Genomic DNA, 20,121 nt, shown 5'->3' on the forward strand with positions numbered 1-20,121 from the left:
TGTCCTTTAGATTTATGTACCAGAATAAAGCATAGAAATCAGTTCTGTAACACAGGGACAAAGAAGTTGATAATAGTTCTACATGGTGTAATATGAAAAAAATCACTTACACTGCTTGGGTTCCTTTTTGTTTCCCTTTCTTTCTATTTCAGTAATGCGAGTGAAACTTTTAAAAAGGAAAGATTTGTTTGTGCCTGGATTACATTACTCTTCTGCTGTCGTTACTTTTTACGTTGACGTTATTAGTGAAAATAATAATTGAGGCCTATAAAAATATACATGAGAATGCAGTAGTAAATATGGGCTTTCAGTTGTATTGAACAATTCAAAGATGACAGCCCTCTGCATGTGTCTACTTCTAGATTTGACTCCAGAGTCAGTGCTTTTGATGACAATACTACACTGCTTCTCAATATTCATATTTTCTTTATTTCTAGTAATGGCATTTTATCTAAAAGTGGAGATATTTCTATCACAATGAATATGTAAGAAAGTGTTTACAAAGTAGGAGATACGCTAGGGTTCTTAGGGCATGGTTTTGCTTTTAGGGAAGCCTTGCCATTGTTGATGGTCACCATAAGAATCACAAGTATTTATTTTATGCAGTTAAATAACAATACTCAAGAAATTCTTTAAAACATAAAAACAGGTGATCTATAAACTATATAATATAATATTACAAAAAGAATTCTATTTTCTGTATTTGCAAAACTTATTTATCTTAATATCCATTGGGATATTAGTGCTGGAAATAATTTTCTTAAGCTGTATAAGATGAAAAAAATGCATTTTAGAACTTAACCGAATGAGAAATACGTAAGCTGATATTTACATAATGGAAGACTCTGCTAACATACTTTATTTAGGATAAAACTATAGAAATGTTTTAAATATAAAGTTTTGGTCAAAAATTTGTAACTTTTAATGTCATCTCGTTCATAAGTAATTGACTTGAGTCTCTCGTATTTTTATGTTTTTGTTATATGTTAAGTTTCTTTAGTTCTTACAATGTTCTGTCTTAAGTAAAGGGTTCAATATGGTGTAAAATAGTCGGTCCTAGTTTAGTGTTTAGAATTTCAGAGAGAAATTGTTTAGTTATTTATAAATTTTTATAAATAAAAATGTTTTAGACTCCTCCAGCCCAGACACCGAGTTAAATAAAGAATTGACAAACCAAGAGAACATATTTCCTGCTCTCATGATCACAGTCTAGATAGGGAAATACACAAGTACGAAACTGCTGGGGATACTCCTTGTGATGAATGTCTGCAAGGTCCTGTGTATCCTCAGATGAGAAGCCTGAAGATTTGGGAAGGAGGGCGGAGGATACTTAAAGGAGTTGTTCTTTGAGTTGAGTCTTGAAGTATGATTAAAATGTGACCTGACAGATGAGGTAGAGGAACAGCATCAAGATGCAGGATCACTGAGGAATCACAAAACATAGGAGAGGAAGGTAGAGAGTAGGAATCAGATTAGGAGGATGCCGTGCCACTCCAGAAAGAAATAATGAATATGTAAGTGGGTCTTTGAAAGTCTACGTGCAGAGGCAAAGAGGAGAGTGATGAAAGGAGCTAAGACACAGAATAAGCTAGCCTGGATATCTCTTGCATGGAGTGAGAAGGGAAACAAAGGGAGAGGCAGGGTGATGCTTGGTCTTCTGATTGACATCAGCAGGGGACAGTGGTGCCATTTACCAGGACAAGGAATGCAGCACAGGGCTGGTTTGTTGAGGGATGTGGTTTCTCTGCAAATCTGGGCCATCTCTTGACAAATATCTTGGACAATAATGGCCACAGGAACAGCTGTTTTAGTAGTTACTCATCTTTTTGCCCCTCCTCCTTAATTTATTTTGGTTTTTGCTTCAGTGCCACCATTATCTACTCAGTGTTTACATATGTGGGAGTCATTTTCCTGCTGATTTTATGAATTAGCCACTTAGTGTGCTAGAAATTGTGCTGTTTGACATTCATGATCTCTTTTGCTCCTTGTGACAACTCTAGGAGAGGAACACTCTGATTGCAAAGCACCTTGTGTAACTCAGGTGACCATGGCCTCTATTTCAGAGGTGTACTTTTCAAGTCCTAAGGCTTTATTTTGGATTAGGTGTACACAGTACTGTAACTATTCACATCTCTCCCTCATCTATTAAATTGGGAGCTCTTCAAGAACAAGAATCTTACCTTTATTCATGGGGGGATGAGGGGTCCCAGAATCCAGCAAAATGCTTGGCACATACCAAACATTTAGCAAATATTTGATGACATTATGAATGAAACTATGAAATAAATAAATTACTATTTAAACCAGACTCATGGATTATAAGAAATACTTAATGTAAAAGTTAACTGTGTATAATACATAAAATCAATTGAAATACGATTCAATTTTTGATTATATATAAATGTAATATATATATATTATTTATATAAATTTAATCCAAAGTAAGTGTTGCTTTTCTTTAAAATGATTTCTTTTCACCAAAATGATTTCTTTTCACCTTAAAACAATATACATATCTCCCAATGGCCTTGTCAGACTATTTGTAAATGATGTCGGCTATTTTCTCTTTTCTTTTTCTCGTCTCATTTTTAAGTCATTTGACCACTTAATTACTTAACTCTTTGACAATATTTGATGCTAGAGTATCTATCCATGGCTAGAAAAAGGGGACAAATGAGCCAGGTGCTATTATTTGTCAGAGGAATCCTGAAAATAGGCTTCCTTTCTTCATTGAATCTACTATGTTGGTTCCTCTCTCACTAATAACTTATACATGATTGATGCAGGTATAGTATGAAGATATAGAGATCACCCAGTGTAAGTGCTTGCTTCTCTGTCTCATTATTTCTGAACAGGAGATACTGGATGCTTTACAAAAAGCAGAGCCTAGAACAGAGGATCTCAAGTCTCAGCTGAATGAACTTTGTCGATTTTCCAGAGACCTGAGTACTTACAGTGGAAAAGTTTCTGGGTTAATTAAAGAGTATAATTGGTGAGCATGAACCTTATTGGTGTTCAAGATATTTTCATACAAATTAGAAGCTAGAGGTTTATTTTAAGGTGTAATTTCAAAATAATATTAATTCAGCATTAAATATATTACTAAATGAGGTAAGTGCACAGTCTAAGAACTGTGGATTCTATGAAACAATATTTTCATCAATTTTATTGCTTTTTCCTGCCATTAAATTTTCAAATCACCTTTTCAGTCTTTGTTTGCAAGCATCCAAGGGCTGCCAGAATAAAGAACAGATTTTACAGCAAAGATTTCGGAAAGCCTTCAGGGATTTCCAGCAGTGGTTGGTTAATGCAAAAATCACTACCGCCAAGTGTTTTGATATACCTCAAAATATTAGTGAAGTTTCAACTAGTCTTCAGAAAATACAGGTAAGAGTGTTATCAATTAATTCTAGTAGCGGTGCTGATGTGGATTAAAGTTACTCTAGGTCAAGAGTTCCCAACTCCTGGGCTGCGGACTGTGCCTGTCCCTGGCCTGTTAAGAACCAGACCTCACAGCAGGAGGTGGGCAGTAGGTGAGGGAGCATTCCTGCCTGAGCTCCACCTCCTGTCCGATCAGCTGCCGCATTAGGTTCTCATAGGAGCTCGAACCCCCTTGTGAACTGTGCATACAAGGGATCTAGGCTGTGTGCTCCTTATGAGAATCTAACTAATGCCCGATGATGAGGTTGAGCAGTTTCATCCCGAAACAATCACCCCTACCCCTCACCCTCATCTGTGGAAAACTTGTCGTCCATGAAACTAGTCCCTGGTGCCAAAAAGGTAGGAGGCCACTGCTCTAGATCTTTTCAGAAGGGCATCACATACAAAAGTTTTGCCTAAGAAATTCAAATTTCAAATAAATCCCCACTTAAAAGAGTTGATTCTGTATGTGAAGAGAAACCAGTTCATTTACGTAAAAGCACACTTTTTTTATACAAATAGTGATATAGGAAATAATAAAAAGTTTTTCTACATGACATGCATTGTTTCTGAGCACTCTAAGTGCTTTTTCTCATTTAGTTTTCACAACATTTCAGATATGTAAATTCATTATTCCCAGTGTACAGCGGGGTAAAAGCATCAGTGAGGTCACAGAGCTGGCGTGTTAAGATAGTGAGAACTGTGTTTATATTTTACATTTGTTCATTTGGGTATTTTTTCTTTTTCTTTTCTTTATCTAACTGTAACTTCATGGTGCCAATTCACATACCACCTTCATTCAATAGCAGCAATTTTTTTTTTTTTTGGTGAGACAAAGTCTTGACCTGTCACCCAGGCTGGAGTGCAATGGCAGCATCTTGGTTCACTGTGACCTCTGCCTTCCAGGTTCAAGTGATTCTCTTGCCTCAGCCTCCCAAGTAGCTGAGATTACAGGCACCTGCCACTGCATCCAGCTAATTTTTGTAATTTTAGTAGAGACGGGTTTCGCCATGTTGACCAGGCTGGTCTCAAACTCCTGACCTCAAGTGATTCACCCACCTCAGCTTCTCAAAGTGCTGGGATTACAGGCATGAGCCACCATGCCTGGCCAATAGCAGCATTTTTTAGGTACAGCTACTGAAATTGCCTTTCATACTTGTACATCTGATCCTTTCGCAGAGCAGCAGTTCTGAGTGATTGGTTATGAAATTTGAGTTTCTTTCAGAGGGTGTAGGTATGTAGAACACTGTGTGTAAGTGTTCGTGCTTGAAGTGTCTCTAGTAGGAGTAGGCTCTGAAACAGTATTGTTCATACCCAGTTCACCTTTTTGAATTCTTGCTTAATAACTTAATATAACAGGACGACTCTTCCTTTGAAAGGTTTGCTCCATTTAAAATTCTTCCTGGACGAGTACGGTGGCTCACACCTGTAATCCCAGCACTTTGGGAGGCCACGGTGGGCAGATCACTTGAGATCAGGAGTTTGAGACCAGCCTGGCCAACATGGTGAAACCCTGTCTCTACTAAAAAAAAATACGAAAATTAGCCAGCCGTAGTGATGGGCACCCATAATCCTACATAGCCACTTGGGAGGCTGAGGCAGGAGAATTGCTTAAACCTGGGAGGCGGAGATTGCGGTGAGCCAAGATTACATCAAACACTCCAGCCTGGGTGGCAGAGTGAGAATCTGTCTCAAAAAATAACATTAAAAATTTTAAAAATAAATAAATAGTAAAATAACTGCAGAACCTCAATCCTATTTCTCTACGTTGGAGAAACATAATTTTTTTTTTTTTTGAGACAGGGTTTTGCTCTGTCACCCAGGCTGGAGTCCAGTGACACAATCTTGGTTCATGGCAACCTCTGTCTCCTAGGTTCAAGCAATCCTCCTGCCTCAGCCTCCTGAGTAGCTGGAATTACAGGCATGGGTCAACATGTCCAGCTAACTTTTGTATTTTTGGTAGAGACGAAGTTTCACCATGTTGCTCAGGCTGTTCTTGAACTCCTGGGCTCAAATGATTCTCCCGCCTTGGCCTCCCAAAGTGCTGAGATTACAGGTGTGAGCCACTGCACATGGCTAGTACTATTTTTGAGGACAGCTTTGGACTTTTCTCTAACCCTCCCACCACAGCAGGCCTCCATGGACGGGGTGGCCATCCATTAAGACAAATGTTTGGCGAAATTCCTTTAATCAAAATCTGCAATAGAATATATGTGCTTCTGTTTCTTGTCAGAATAAATAACTGAGCTTGTGCTTTTTTTCTTCTTTAGCACTTGAAAATATTATTGAGAGTTGACTGTAGAATACAGAACCTACCCATTTTTCTTTTTTCTTTCTTTCTTTCTTTCTTTTTTTTTTTTTTTCGAGATGAAGTCGTGCTCTGTCACCCAGGCTGGAGTGCAGTGGCACAATCTCAGCTCACTGCAAACTCCGCCTCCTGGGTTCAAGTGATTCTCCTGCCTCAGCCTCCTGAGTAGCTGGGACTACAGGCACATGCCAACATGCCCAGCTAATTTTTTGTATTTTTAGTAGAGACGGGGTTTCATCATGTTAGCCAGGATGGTCTCTATCTCCTGACCTCATGATCCATCCGCCTCAGCCTCCCAAAGGGCTGGGATTACAGGCGTGAGCCACTACGCCCAGCCAAATCTACCCATTTTTCTAGAGGAAGACTGATCTAGCCACATGAAGAGAAAAGTACGTCCTGTATCTACACTTTATTAAACTATGGTTTGGCATCATGTCATTGACTTGTCCTCATAAGGACAACACTCTGTTGTTATTTTTTTAAATATAAACCACTGCTAATAATGTAATCTGCTCCATTTAATAGCATTTATTTTAATAAGACTCCCCATGGAAATTCATCTCCTGTCTTTTCCTAGGGAGAATTGTGCTTCTGCTGAGCAGATGGTGTGTTTTTATCCTGTGGGCTCTGTGAGTCTTGTCCCTGGTTGTGTTTACTCTTTCGCTTTGGCAGCTAGGATCCTCAGAGCCAAAATAACAATCCAGCTCCACCAACTATATGGAACTACAAGGCATTTATTTTGTAAATGAGTCTTAGCCAGAGTTTAATTTATTTTGTGACTCTGATTTTTCCCTTGGTCTTCATTTCCTCTCCTGTTTTTTTTTTAATCTAATTTTTAATATTTTATGCGATAGCTCACCACCTTTTTTGAGACAAGTCCAAATTTAGATTGGTAAATAAAGTAGTTTGCAACTTGACTTGTCACCAGGCTGGAGTACAGTGGCATGACCTTGACTCACTGTAACATCCACCTCCTGGGCTTAAGCAATTCTCCTGTCTCAGCCTCCTGAGTAGCTAGGACTATAGGTGCATGCCACCATGCCCAGCTAATTTTTGTATTTTTAGTAGAGACGGAGTTTCACAGTGTTGGCCAGCATGGTCTCAGTCTCTTGACATTGTGATCCGCCCACCTCAGCCTCCCAAAGTACCAAGATTACAGGCATGAGCCACCATGCCCAGCCGCAACTTGACTGTTAAAGGATGACCTGGGTAATTTAATGTGTACAATAAAGAGTTTCTTTCCTTTTCTTTCACATTATTAAGAAATAATAAAAACAGCACAGAACATTTTTTATTACGACTAATTTGATACTTTCTTTTATAGGAGTTTTTGTCGGAAAGTGAAAATGGGCAGCACAAGCTAAGCATGATGCTGTCTAAAGGGGAACTTCTGAGCACCCTGCTGACCAAAGAGAAAGCCAAAGGGATCCAGGCCAAAGTTGCAGCCGCAAAAGAAGATTGGAAAAATTTTCATTCAAGTCTCCACCAAAAAGAATCTGCTCTAGAGGTATAGAGAGCCAACCACATGGAAATATTCTGTGTTATTTGTTATTGTTGTTGTTGTTAGTGAAACCACAGGTTCTGTATATCAAAGTCCCCTTGTCAATGATTTTGGTCACCCCTCTCTGACCATAAGTGGACAACGGGCTAACGGTAAGAAATAGCTCCATGCTAGAAGTGCGAGCCTCCTTGAAGAATTAAGTAGCTTCTTGCATGTTAGGGTCTATTGTCACTGACTTGCCTTTGCACTTTCCCAGCAGGAACAACCAGCTTTACCTTTCAGCAGAACTCTTAGTCTTTCATGTGAACTTGCCTCAGTTTTGGAAGGTGGTCTAAGAGAATGAACAGGAATATCTATATGAGCCACGAAATGTTACAGATGAGAGGGTACATTATAACTAATGCAAATACCAAGTAGCAGCTTTTTAGGAGTTAAATATGCAGAAACAATGTTTATACAATTTTATTTTCTTCAGACACAATAGAAGATGAATCTATTATAACCATAAAATAATTACTGCCACAATATAATTATTTTTTTTCTTCTGAGATCATCTATTTTATGTATCAATCTTCTTTCAGAGGAAATTTAGAGGCATGGAGGGTATCTTTTCCTTTTAAAATACTTTTCGGCAGAATAGATTCTTCATTTGCCTGTGATCATTTTTTTTTTTTTTTTTTTTTTTTTTTTTTTGAGACGGAGTTTCGCTCTTGTTACCCAGGCTGGAGTGCAATGGCGCGGTCTCGGCTCACCGCAACCTCCGCCTCCTGGGTTCAGGCAATTCTCCTGCCTCAGCCTCCTGAGCAGCTGGGATTACAGGCACGCACCACTGTACCCAGCTAATTTTTTGTATTTTTTGTAGAGACGGGGTTTCACCATGTTGACCAGGATGGTCTCGATCTCTTGACCTCGTGATCCACCCACCTCGGCCTCCCAAAGTGCTGGGATTACAGGTTTGAGCCACCGTGCCCGGCCTGCCTGTGATCATTATTAATGAAGGTTGGAAAAAGATAATGATAGAGAAATAATATTCAGTAAGAGAAAATGTGTATTTTCTCAATTCTTTCCTGATCCAAGACCATTGATCTCTCTTTAATAATGGTGACTGTTTCTTCATGACCAGCATTCTCCATTTAACAGAGTGATAACCATTGTGCTTAGAAATGTTTTCTTAATCCTTTAGGGATCATTAGTACTATGTGGTCTGAGCTCTGAAGCATCAGCTGTTGAATGTAGCATATTTAACATTGATTGCAAAGTTACCTAGTTCAAGAGATGCCCAAGAGTGGGTGAATAGGTCATGAATTGCCTGTTTTCTTAATCTGCTGTTCCCCTCAGAATAGGTATCTATCTATTGGTTTTATTTGATTCTTTCCTTTCCTTTTTCCTTCCCCTCCCCTCCTTCCCTTCTCCTCCCCTCCTTCCCTTCCCCTCCCCTCCTTCCCTTCCCCTCCCCTCCTTCCCTTCCCCTCCCCTCCTTCCCTTCCCCTCCCCTCCCTCCTCTCCTTTCCCCTCCCCTCCCCTCCTTTCCCCTCCCCTCCCCTCCTTTCCCCCTCCTCCCCTCCCCTTTCATCTCCTTTCTTTTTAGAACCTAAATTCCTGATTATGGTCCCCCATTTGCCCTGTTTAGTGGTGTATTCGTTCATTCTCACATTGCTATTAGGACATACTCAAGACTAGGTAATTTATAAAGGAGGGAGGTTTAATTGACTCATAGTTCTGCAGGGCTGGGGAGGCCTCCAGAAACTTACAATCATGGCAGAAGGGGAAGCAAACACGTCCGTCTTCACATGGTGGCAGGAAGGAGAAGTATGAGCAAAAGTGGGTAAAGCCCATAATAAAACCATCAGGTCTAGTAAGAACTCACTCACTATCATGAGAACAGCTTCATGGGAGTAACCACCCCCATGATTCAATTACCTCCCATTGGGTAATTGACACATGGGGATTATGGGAACTACAATTCAGGATGAGATTTGGGTGGGAACACAGTCAAACCATATCAAGTGGTCCCGTGAGACTCCAGTAACAGGAAGATGGAAATACCTTGAATTTACGAATTTAATTATTCAACAAATATTTGTTGAGCATCTTCTATTTGTGAAGGACTAGTCTAGGCTCTAGGGCTATAGTAGAGAATAAAACAGAACTGAGTCCCTGCCTTCATGCAACCTAAATTTTAGTAGAATACTCCAGAAGTTATTTTGGTGTCTTACATTGGTGAGATACTAACTTCCCAAAGGATTCTTATAGCTAACCCATCTCCCTCAAAGGTGAGTAAGGCAGATGTGATTTTCCCCATGTTGTTGACATCCCAGAACAGATACAGATGGAACCTTGAGCCATTCTCCTACAGGTTTCATTAGTTCTTGCCACTTAGATTTTTCAGCTACCCTTTATGTACTTCCTCTTAGACAAAGCTACCTAAAGTATTGGTTGTTTTTGAAGCCTTTAGTTGGCACACATGTTAACATAAATAACAAATTCACATTCACGTCCCCCTACCACTTTATAAGTAATAGACAGCAGATCCAGACACCTTTGCCAAAGCTACACAGTACCATATAAAACTTTATCAAACACATTTTATACTTAGGGTACTACATAGTAACTGTGAATATATTTATGACATTCTTATGTGATAAGTACATAACATTATTTGATATTTCTTATCACTTTATAAATCAGAATAAATTATTTATTAATAAAATAAGCATGTAAACTACATCTATATGCTACTTCTTATATCCTTATTAATGAAAATCAACTAAATGTTGACAAACATTTCTTTACATTTTTGTAAGGTACTATGATGTGTCCCAGGAAGTATCGGACTCAGGCACTCCCCTCATGGAGCTTCCAGTCTAGTTTTGGAGACAAGGCACACCTACACCAGATGAAAATTCACAACCCAACCCAGTCTATGATGAAGTATATAGGCATGATATAGACAACAAATGCTGTAGAAGTTGAGAAATGGGTGTGATCTCAAAAGTGGACTGGAGAGCTAGGGGGAAAAATTATATTTTCAAAAGGAGAACCCTACAAATTTCTTAAAGGCTGTTCAATAATTATATTGGTGCCAAGGTAAAAGATGGAATGTTCCAGACCTTGGGGTGGACTTTGTTTTTTGGGTTTTTTTTTCTATGACAGAGTCAACCTCTGTTGACCAGGCTGGAGTGCAATGGCACAATCTCAGCTTACTGAAACCTCCACCTCCCAGGTTCAAGCAATTCTCCTGCCTCAGCCTCCTGAGTAGCTGAGATTACAGGGGCATGCCACAACGGCCAGCTAATTTTTTGTATTTTAGTAGAGACAGGATCTCACCATGTTGCCCAGGCTGGTCTTGAACTCCTGAGCTTAAGCTATTTGCTTGCCTCTGCCACCCAAAGTGCTGGGATTACAGACGTGAGCCACTGTGCCTGGCCTGGGTGGACTTTGAATGCCAAGTGAAGGACCTTGGACTTGCTATTAAAATATTTTCTTGTCCTGGACACGATCTAAAACCTTGCAGAATCTAAAGATCCAAATGAAGGACTTTGAAGTAAGTGCTGAGCCTATCCAGGACTGGCTGAGTAAAACTGAGAAGACAGTCCAAGAAAGCAGCAATCGCCTCTATGATCTGCCGGCAAAGAGGAGGGAACAGCAGAAGCTCCAGGTGATGAGCCCCCCGCCCTGTAGCCCCATCTGACCATGTCTTTGTCCTGTCCTCTGTCGACCTTGCAGATGCATGCTCAGCACCCTTGAGTTAGACTGTGCCACCTTGAGATGTAGTGTGTGTTCTTTCCCCATTTCTGGCAGACTTTATGTTTTCTGACTTTCCTTGGAAGTGTGATTTGTTTCCTTCCATGATTTCTGCTCCACTGTGTGTAGATTGGAGATAATAAAGCCTCCAGGGTACACGAATTGCCTGCCAGTGTTGATTTCCATGTTCTCTGGGCCAAAGCTTCGTCTGCGATGTGCTTTTCCCCAGCCTCTGAATAGTAACTTGCTTGTGCTTTTCAGTCTGTCCTTGAGGAAATACACTGCTACGAGCCTCAGCTCAACAGGCTGAAAGAGAAAGCTCAGCAGCTGTGGGAAGGACAAGCTGCCAGCAAGAGCTTTAGGCACAGAGTGTCACAACTATCTTCTCAGTATCTAGCGCTAAGCAATTTAACAAAGGTAACACCTGGCACGTGCTGTGTGTGAGTGTGATACTGATGTCGCAAAACTGGAGTTGCAGCAGGGTGTGCAGGGTGTGCATTGCATCTTGACCCACCCATGGTGTGGGTCTCCAGGTCAACAGTAAGGGGTGTGTGTGCTATTTCCCCAGCCTTGTAATCTGAGTTAATCATTGTTGCATCAGCTTGATGTGGCTCTCTGAAAAGACCAAAGGAGGTTTCAAAGACTGAATAGACTTCCAATCTTTATTATTGCGCAAGATAGTCCTTCTGATACTGAAATGATATGTTCCTCAGAGCTGTGATTTGGAAGACTCAAATCATAAACATAAGGCAAAGCTCAGAGTTTTTGGTCTAAAGAATCCCAGATTAAATTGCTTTAGAAAAACATGAATTCTAAACGTTTCAATTTTATTAGATTAAATATAACAGTATTTTTTTTAATTATCTGAATCTTTACATTCATTATATAGTAATCAAGAATATGTTGATTGAGAGTTTCAGTTCAGATTCTAGAGCAGAGCTCAAAATTGGCAATGGTTCAGACAACTGATTAACTTTCTTTTCAAATAGCTTAGAAAAAAATAAATGTAATCCTACTACAACCTCCTTTAGAGCACTCAGTCAGTATAACGTAGACCCATTTTGAACTGTGTGGTGCAGGCCTATCTTGAGCTGTATGTGGCTTCTAACCTTTTTTCCTATATTTTAAAATTTCAAGTATTAGAATATAGGGACCCTGTTATAATTTAGTCTTTAATTTAGCCTCGTCTGTTCTGTAAGTGTGGACTTACAGAAGGTCTGCTAATTTGGGTCTTCAGTACACATCACTGAGGCAGTCACACTAGCTTAGGTCTTAGAGTAAATAGTCTATGTTTACACCCATGTTTATTCTATGAATGTTACTTTTTGTGTCTTTATAAAATCTGGCGCATATCTAAGTTAAGGAATGAATCGTCTTAGAATGAATGAAGCAAATCTTTCTATTCCTTTGTGTTTACTTAGATACCAAAAGTAATCGATGTTTGGATGTTTTATGAGCTGTAGATTATTCTTGTAAAGATTTCACTATGTTAGATATGACCTGTAATTAATAAGCAAAACCACATGTATGGCCCCAAGTTTTAAAATTTAGAGATATTACAAAAATGTCAGATTATTATTTTTTAGAACTCTGGCTACAATTTTAGGTCATGTGGGTTGTGGCATCAGGTGAGCCCCATGTGTTATGTGAAACCTAGAAACTACTTTGACCAGTATCCCAGACAAAGCATCAGGGAGAAATTTTACTGATTTAAAATAATCACAATAGTCATAAAGAAGTTGAGAAGCGTAAAATTGTAACTTTTTTTTTTTGCTTTTGACCCAGTTATTCTAATAGTTTTATGATTTAGAAAGATCTTCGACATATTTTGCAGAATTAGGAAAGACTTGCCTCATATCTGTGCAGTGTATGAAGCCATGACTGATTGCCATTGTTTCAAACAAACCGTTAGATTTACAATTTGTCTCTGTGGGATGGACAGCTCGAAAACCATTTCTGTCACTTCCAGGAGAAAGTGTCAAGACTGGATAGAATTGTCGCAGAACACAATCAGTTCTCTCTCGGAATTAAAGAATTACAAGACTGGATGACAGATGCGATTCACATGCTGGATTCGTACTGCCACCCGACGTCCGACAAAAGTGTGCTGGACAGCAGGACGCTCAAGCTTGAGGTGTGCATCTTTAGATAGAAATATCTCCAACCTACAGAATTTGTTCTCAAAATTTCCCGTCTCCATCCACCTGGAGTAACGACGTCACATTCTCTCCATGGGAAATATCACATGCTTTGTGAGTGTAATCCCATCTGCCTTGGGTGGACATGCCTGAGCATTCCTGAATCATCTGACCCCAGATGCTTTCCAAAAATACCATAAAATAAAGCCCAAATGTGATTACTTGTGTGATCACTTGTTAAGAGGCTAGTTTTGAATTAGATCACAGGTATATTTAGTATGGGAAAATATTTTAAGGAAACATTTTATAGGGCAAAACATTTTCCATCTTATTCAACTCACTTGTCTTCCTGTATTTAGCCAATTCTCCTCCCATCCCAAGATATGAGTTCAATTTTGCATTTGTGATAAAAATAATGAATCTGCATTAATTTGTAAACTGGTTGCTTTTTAGGAGACTGGTACTCTGTCTTGACATTAGGGAATCAGAGGTGAATAACATATCCTTTTTCCTCAAGGATTTTACTGTCTGAGGTTAGAGGTTGATATACAGAAGATAATAACCACAGATACAGATGTCTTATGATGTTATAGACACACACAGGAGTGGACCCATGCAGGAGGGATGGGGTTAAAAATTGGGACAGGTTTTTTAGGAAGCGTGACAGCTGAACCAAGTTGTGTGGGGTTTAAAAAAATTTTTTTTTATAAACTTAACACAGAGTCTTGCCTTCTTTCCTAGGCTAGTCTGGAACTCCTGAACTCAAGCAATTCCCCCGCCTTGTCCTCCCAAAGTACGATTATATATGTGAGCCACTGTACCCTGCAAAAACAAAGTTTTGTTTTGTTTTGTTTTTTGAGATGGAGTTTCGCTCTTGTTGCCCATGCTGGAGTGCAATGGCACGATCTCAGCTCACTGCAACCTCCACCTCCCTGGTTCAAGCGATTCTCCTGCCTCTGCCTCCTGAGTAGCTGGGATTACAGACATGCACCACCACACCTGGCTAATTTTGTATTTCAAGTAGAGACAGGGTTTCTCCATGTTGGTCAGGCTGGTCTCAAACTCCTGACCTCAGGTGAGCCACCCAGCTTGGCCTCCCAAAGTGCTGGGATTACAAGTGCACGCTGAGGGACATGAACTTATCCTTTTTTGTGACTTCATAGTATTCCATGGTGTATATGTGCCACATTTTCTTTATCCAGTCTATCATTGATGGGCATTTAGATTGGTTCCAAGTCTTTGCTCTTGTGAACAGTACCTCAATAAACATACATGTGCATGTGTCTTTATAATAGAATGATTTATAATCCTTTGGGAATACATCTAGTAATGGGATTACTGGGTCAAGTGGTATTTTTACTTCTAGATCCTTGAGGAATTGCCATACTGTCTTCCACAATGGCTGAACTAATTTACACTCCCACCAACAGTGTAAAAGCATTTCTATTTCTCTACATCCTCTCCAGCATCTGTTTGCCTCCTGATTTTTTAATGATTATGATTCTAACTGGCATGAGATGGTATCTCGTTGTGGTTTTGATGTGCTTTTCTCTAATGACCAGTGATGATGAGCTATTTTTCATATGTTTGTGGGCTGCATGACTGTCTCCTTTTGAGAAGTGTCTGTTCATGTTTTTCTCCCACTTTTTGGTGGAGTTGTTTGTTTTTATCTTGTAAATTTGTTTAAGTTCTGTGTAGATTCTGGATATTAGCCCTTTGTCAGATGAGCAGATTGCAAAAATTCTCTCCCATTCTGTTGGTTTCTAGTCACTCTAATGATAGTTTCTTTTGCTGTGCAGAAGCTCTTTAGTTTAATTAGATCCCATTTGTCTATTTTGGTTTTTATTCCCACTGGTTTTGGTGTTTTAGTCATGAAGTCCTTGCCAATGCCTATGTCCTGAATGGTATTGCCTATGTTTTCTTCTAGGGTTTTTATGGTGTTAGGTTTTATGTTTAAATCTTTTAATCCATCTGGAGTTAATTTTTGTATAAGGTGTAAGGAAGGGATCCAGTTTCCGCTTTCTGCATATGGCTAGCCAGTTTTCCCATTTATTAAATAGGGAATGCTTTCCCCATTGCTTGTTTTTGTCAGGGGTTTGTCAAAGATCAGATGGTTATAGATGTGTGGCATTACTTCTGAGGCCTCTGTTCTGTTCCATTGGTCTATATCTCTACTTTGGTACCAGAACCATGCTATTTTGATTACTGTAGCCTTGTAGTATAGTTTGAAGTCAGGTAGCGTGATACCTCCAGCTTCGTTTTTTTTTTTTTTTCTTAGGATTGTCTTGGCTATGCAGGCTCTTTTTTGGGCAGTATGGCCATTTTCACGATACTGATTCTAACCATGAGCATAGAATGTTTTTCCATTTGTTGTGTTCACTCTGATTTCCTTGAGCAGTAGTTTATAGTTCTCCTTGAAGAGGTTCTTCGTCTCCCTTGTCAGTTGTATTCCTAGGTATTTTATTCTCTTTGTAGCAATTGTGAATGGGAGTTCACTCATGATTTGGCTGTCTATTATGGGTATATAGGAATGATTTTAATTTTTGTACATTGATTTTGTATTCTGAGACTTTGCTGAAGTTGCTTATCAGTTTAAGGAGATTTGGGGGCCGGGCACGGTGGCTCAAGCCTGTAATCCCAGCACTTTGGGAGACCGAGGTGGGTGGATCATGAGGTCAACAGATCGAGACCATCCTGGTCAACATGGTGAAACCCCATCTCTACTAAAAATACAAAAAATTAGCTGGGCATGGTGGTGCGTGCCTGTAATCCCAGCTACTCAGGAGGCTGAGGCAGGAGAATTGCCTGAACCCAGGAGGCGGAAGTTGCGGTGAGCCGAGATCGTGCCATTGCACTCCAGCCTGGATAACAAGAGTGAAACTCCGTCTCAAAAAAAAAAAAAAAAAGAAAGGAGATTTGAGGCTGAGACAATGGGGTCTTCTAAATACACAATCATGTCATCTGCAAATAGAGACAATTTTACTTCCTCTTTTCCTAATTGAATATCCTTTATTTCTTTTTCTTGCCTGATTGCCCTGGCCAGAACTTCCAATACTATGTTGAATAGGAGTGGTGAGTGACAGCATCCTTGTCTTGTGCCAGGTTTCAAAGGGAATGCTTCCATTTTTTGCCCATTCAGTATGATATAGGCTGTGGGTTTGTCATAAATAGCTCTTATTATTTTGAGATACATTCCATCAATACCTACTTTATGGAGAGTTTTTAGCATAAAGGACTGTTGAATTTTGTCAAAGGTCTTCTCTGCATGTATTGAAATAATCATGTGGCCTTTGGTTTTGTTTATGTGATGGTTTACCTTTATAGATTTCTGTATGTTGAACCAGCCTTGCATCCCAGAGATGAAGCCAACTTGATCATGATGGGTAAGCTTTTTGAGGTGCTGTTGGATTCAGTTTGCCAGTATTTTATTGAGGATTTTTGCATCAATGATCATCAGGAATATTGGATGAATTTTCTTTTTCAGTTGTGTGTCTGCTAGGTTTTGGTATCAGGATGGTGTTGGCCTCATAAAATGAGTTAGGGAGGGTTCCCTCTTTTTCTGTTGTTTGGAATAGTATCAGAAGGAATAGTACCAGCTCCTCTTTGTACCTCTGGTAAAATTCAGCTGTGAATCTGTCTAGTCCTGGACATTTTTTGGTTGGTAAGCTATTAATTGCTGCCTCAATTTCAGATCTTGTAACGAGTCTATTCAGGGATTCAACTTCTTCCTGGTTTAGTCTTGGGAGGTTGTAAGTGTCCAGAAATTTATTCATTTCTTCTAGATTTACTGGTTTATTTGCATAGAGGTGTTTATAGCATACTCTGATGGTAGTTTGCATTTCTGTGAGATTGGTGGTGATAGCACCCTCACCATTTTTTATTGCATCTATTTGATTCTTCTCTCTTCTTTGTTAGTCTAGCTAGCAGTCTGTCTATTTTGTAGATCTTTTCAGAAAACCAGCTCCTGGATTCATCGATTTTTTTTGAAGGGTTTTTTGTGTCTCTATCTCTTTCAGTTCTGCTCTGATCTTAGTTATTTCTTGTCTTCTGCTACCTTTTGAATTTGTTTCTTCTTAATCCTCTAGTCCTCTCAATTGTGGCATTAGGCTGTCGATTTTAGATCTTTCCTCCTTTCTCTTGTGGGCATTTAGTGCTATAAATTTCCCTCTACATACTGCTTTAAATGCGTCCCAGAGATTCTGATACCTTGTGTCTTCATTCTCATTGGTTTCAAAGAACATCTTTATTTCTGCCTTTATTTTATTGTTTATTCAATAATCATTCGGGGGCAGGTTGTTCAGTTTCCATGTAGCTGTGCAGTTTTGAGTGAGTTTCTTAATCCTGAGTTCAAATTGATTGCAATGTGCTCTGGGAGACTGTTATGATTTCTGTTCTTTTGCATTTGCAAAGGAGTGTTTTACTTCCAATTATGTGGTCAATTTTAGAATAAGTGTGATGTGGTGCTTAGAAGAATGTATATTCTGTTGATTTGGGGTGGAAAGTTCTATAGATGTCTATTAGGTCCTCTTGGTCCAGATCTGAGTTCAAGTCCTGGATATGCTTGTTAATTTTCTGTTTCATTGATCTGTCTAATATTGACAGTGGGGTATTAAAGTCTCCCGCTATTATTGTGTGGGAGTCTAAGTATCTTTGTAGGTCTCTAATAACTTACTTTATGAATCTGGGTGTTCCTGTATTGGGTACACATGTATTTGGGATAGTTAGCTCTTCTTGTTGCATTGAGTTCTTTACCATCATGTAATGCCTTTCTTTGTCTTTTTTGATCTTTGTTGGTTTAAAGTCTGTTTTATCAGAGACTAGGATTTCAACTCCAGCTTTTTTTTTTTTTTTGCCTTTCTATTTGCTTGGTAAATATTCCTTATCCCTTTATTTTGAGCCTATGTGTCTTTGCATGTGAGATGGGTATCCTGAACACAACACATCGATGGGTCTTGATTCTTTATCCAATTTGCCAGTCTTTGTCTTTTAATTGGGGTATTTAGCCCATTTACATTTAAGGTTAATATTGTTATGTGTGAATTTGATCCTGCCATTATGATGCTAGCTGGTAATTTTGCCCATTAGTTGATGTAGTTTCTTCATAGCATTGATGATCTTTACAATTTGGTATGCTTTTTCAGTGGCTGGTACTAGTTGTTCCTTTCCATGTTTAGTGCTTCCTTCTGGAGCTCTTGTAAGGCAGGCCTGGTGGTGACAAAATCTCTCAGCAGTTCTCGTCCATAAAGGATTTTATTTGTCCTTCCCTTATAAAGCTTGGTTTGGCTGGATATGAAATTCTAGGTTGAAAATTATTTCCTTTAATAATGTTGAATATTGGCTCCCACTCTCTTCTGGCTTGTAGGGTTTCTGCCAAGAGATCTACAGTGAGTCTGATGGGCTTCCCTCTGTGGGTAACCTAACCTTTCTCTTTGGCTGCCCTTAGCATTTTTTCCTTCATTTCAACCCTGGTGAATCTGACAAATATGTGTCTTGGGATTGCTCTTCTCAAGGAGTGTCTTTGTGGTGTTCTCTGTATTCCTGAATTTGAATGTTGACCTGTCTTTCTATGTTGGGGAAGTTCTCTTGGATAATGTCCTGAAGAGTGTTTTCCAACTTGGTTTCATTCTTCCCATCACTTTCAGGTACACTGATCAAATGTTGATTTGTCCTTACATGTAATCCCATATTTCTTGGAGGCTTTGTTCATTTCTTTTTACTCCTTTTTCCCTAATATTGACTTCTTGCTTTATTTCATTGAATTGATCTTCAGTCTCTGATGTTCTTTTTTCTCCTTGATCGATTCAGCTCTTGAAAGTTGTGAATGCTACAAAGTTCTCATGCTGTATTTTTCAGCACCAACAGGTCATTTATGTTCTTCTCTAAACAGGTTATTCTGCTTAGCATTTCATCTAACCTTTTTTCAAGGTTGTTAGCTTCCTTGCATTGGGTTAGAACATGCTCCTTTAGCTCAGAGAAGTTCATTATTACCCACTTTCTGAAGCATGCTTCTGTCAATTCATCAAACTCATTCTCCATCCAGTTTTGTTCCCTTGCTGGTGAGGGGTTGTGATCCCTTGGAGGAGAAGAGACAGTCTGGTTTTTGGAATTTTCAGCCGTTTTGCACTGGTTTCTTCCCATCTTCATGGATTTATCTACCTTTGATCTTTGAAGTCAGTGACCTTTGGATGGGATCTCTGAGTGGATGTCCTTTCTGTTGATGTTGAAACTATTCCTTTCTGTTTGTTAGTTTTCCTTCAAATAGGCCCCTCTGCTGCAGATCTGCTGGAGTTTGCTGGAGGTCCACTCCAGACCCTGCTTGCCTAGGAATCATCAGCAGGGCCTGCAGAGCAGCAAAGATTGCTGCTTGTTTCGTCCCAGAAGGGTATCCACCAGATGCCAGAGCTCTCCTGTATGAGGTGTCTGTCAGCCTCTACTGGGAGATGTCTCCCAGTCAGCATACATGGTGGTCAGGGAGCCACTTGAGAAGGCAGTCTGTCCCTTGTCAGAGCTTGAATGCTGTGCTGGGAGATCCACTGCTGTCTTCAGAGCTGCCAGGCAGGGATGTTTATGTCTGCTGAAGCTGTACCCACAACTGCCCCTTTTCCCAGCTGCTCTGTCCCAGGAAGGTGGAGCCTTTATTTATAAGTCCCTGACAGGCTGCTGCCTTTTTTCAGAGATGCCCTGCCCAGCAAGGAGGAAATCTAGTGACAGTCTGCCTACAGAGGCCTGGCTGAGCAGCCATGGGCTCCACCCACTTCGAACTTCCCAGTGACTTTTTTCACACTGTGATGTTAAAACCACCTACTCAAGCCCCAGCAATGGTGGACACCCCTCCCCCCACCAAGCTCAAACATCCCAGGTCAAGCTCAGACTGCTGTGCTGGCTACGAGAATTTCAAGCCAATGGGTCTTAGCTTTCTGGTCTTTGCAGGAGTGGGTCCCACCAAGTCAGATCACTTGCCTCCCTGCTTCAGCCCCCTTTCCAGAGGAGTAAACAGTTCTATCTCACTG

The 20,121-nt window shown here is 39.9% G+C and overlaps 1 protein-coding gene across 17 annotated transcripts in view; it reads left to right on the plus strand.

Moving 5' to 3' along the window:
* Positions 1–20,121, plus strand: part of SYNE1 (spectrin repeat containing nuclear envelope protein 1) — a 521,352-nt gene that overhangs the window by 254,163 nt on the left and 247,068 nt on the right. For all 17 annotated transcript variants that reach the window (XR_010336584.1, XM_064360559.1, XM_064360560.1 and 14 more), the window contains 6 exons: positions 2,856–2,992; positions 3,210–3,387; positions 7,053–7,235; positions 10,744–10,887; positions 11,235–11,390; positions 12,943–13,107. Coding sequence is in view for 16 of the 17 variants with exons in the window: in XM_064360559.1 (XP_064216629.1) it covers positions 2,856–2,992; positions 3,210–3,387; positions 7,053–7,235; positions 10,744–10,887; positions 11,235–11,390; positions 12,943–13,107 (963 nt within the window). In the remaining variant the exon portion in view is untranslated. The remainder of the gene's footprint in view (positions 1–2,855; positions 2,993–3,209; positions 3,388–7,052; positions 7,236–10,743; positions 10,888–11,234; positions 11,391–12,942; positions 13,108–20,121) is intronic.

This window comes from Aotus nancymaae, unplaced genomic scaffold (assembly GCF_030222135.1).
Source record: "Aotus nancymaae isolate 86718 unplaced genomic scaffold, 86718_ANA_hifiasm-v0.15.2.pri h1tg000040l, whole genome shotgun sequence".
In the NCBI taxonomy this organism is placed as follows: Eukaryota; Metazoa; Chordata; class Mammalia; order Primates; family Aotidae; genus Aotus; species Aotus nancymaae.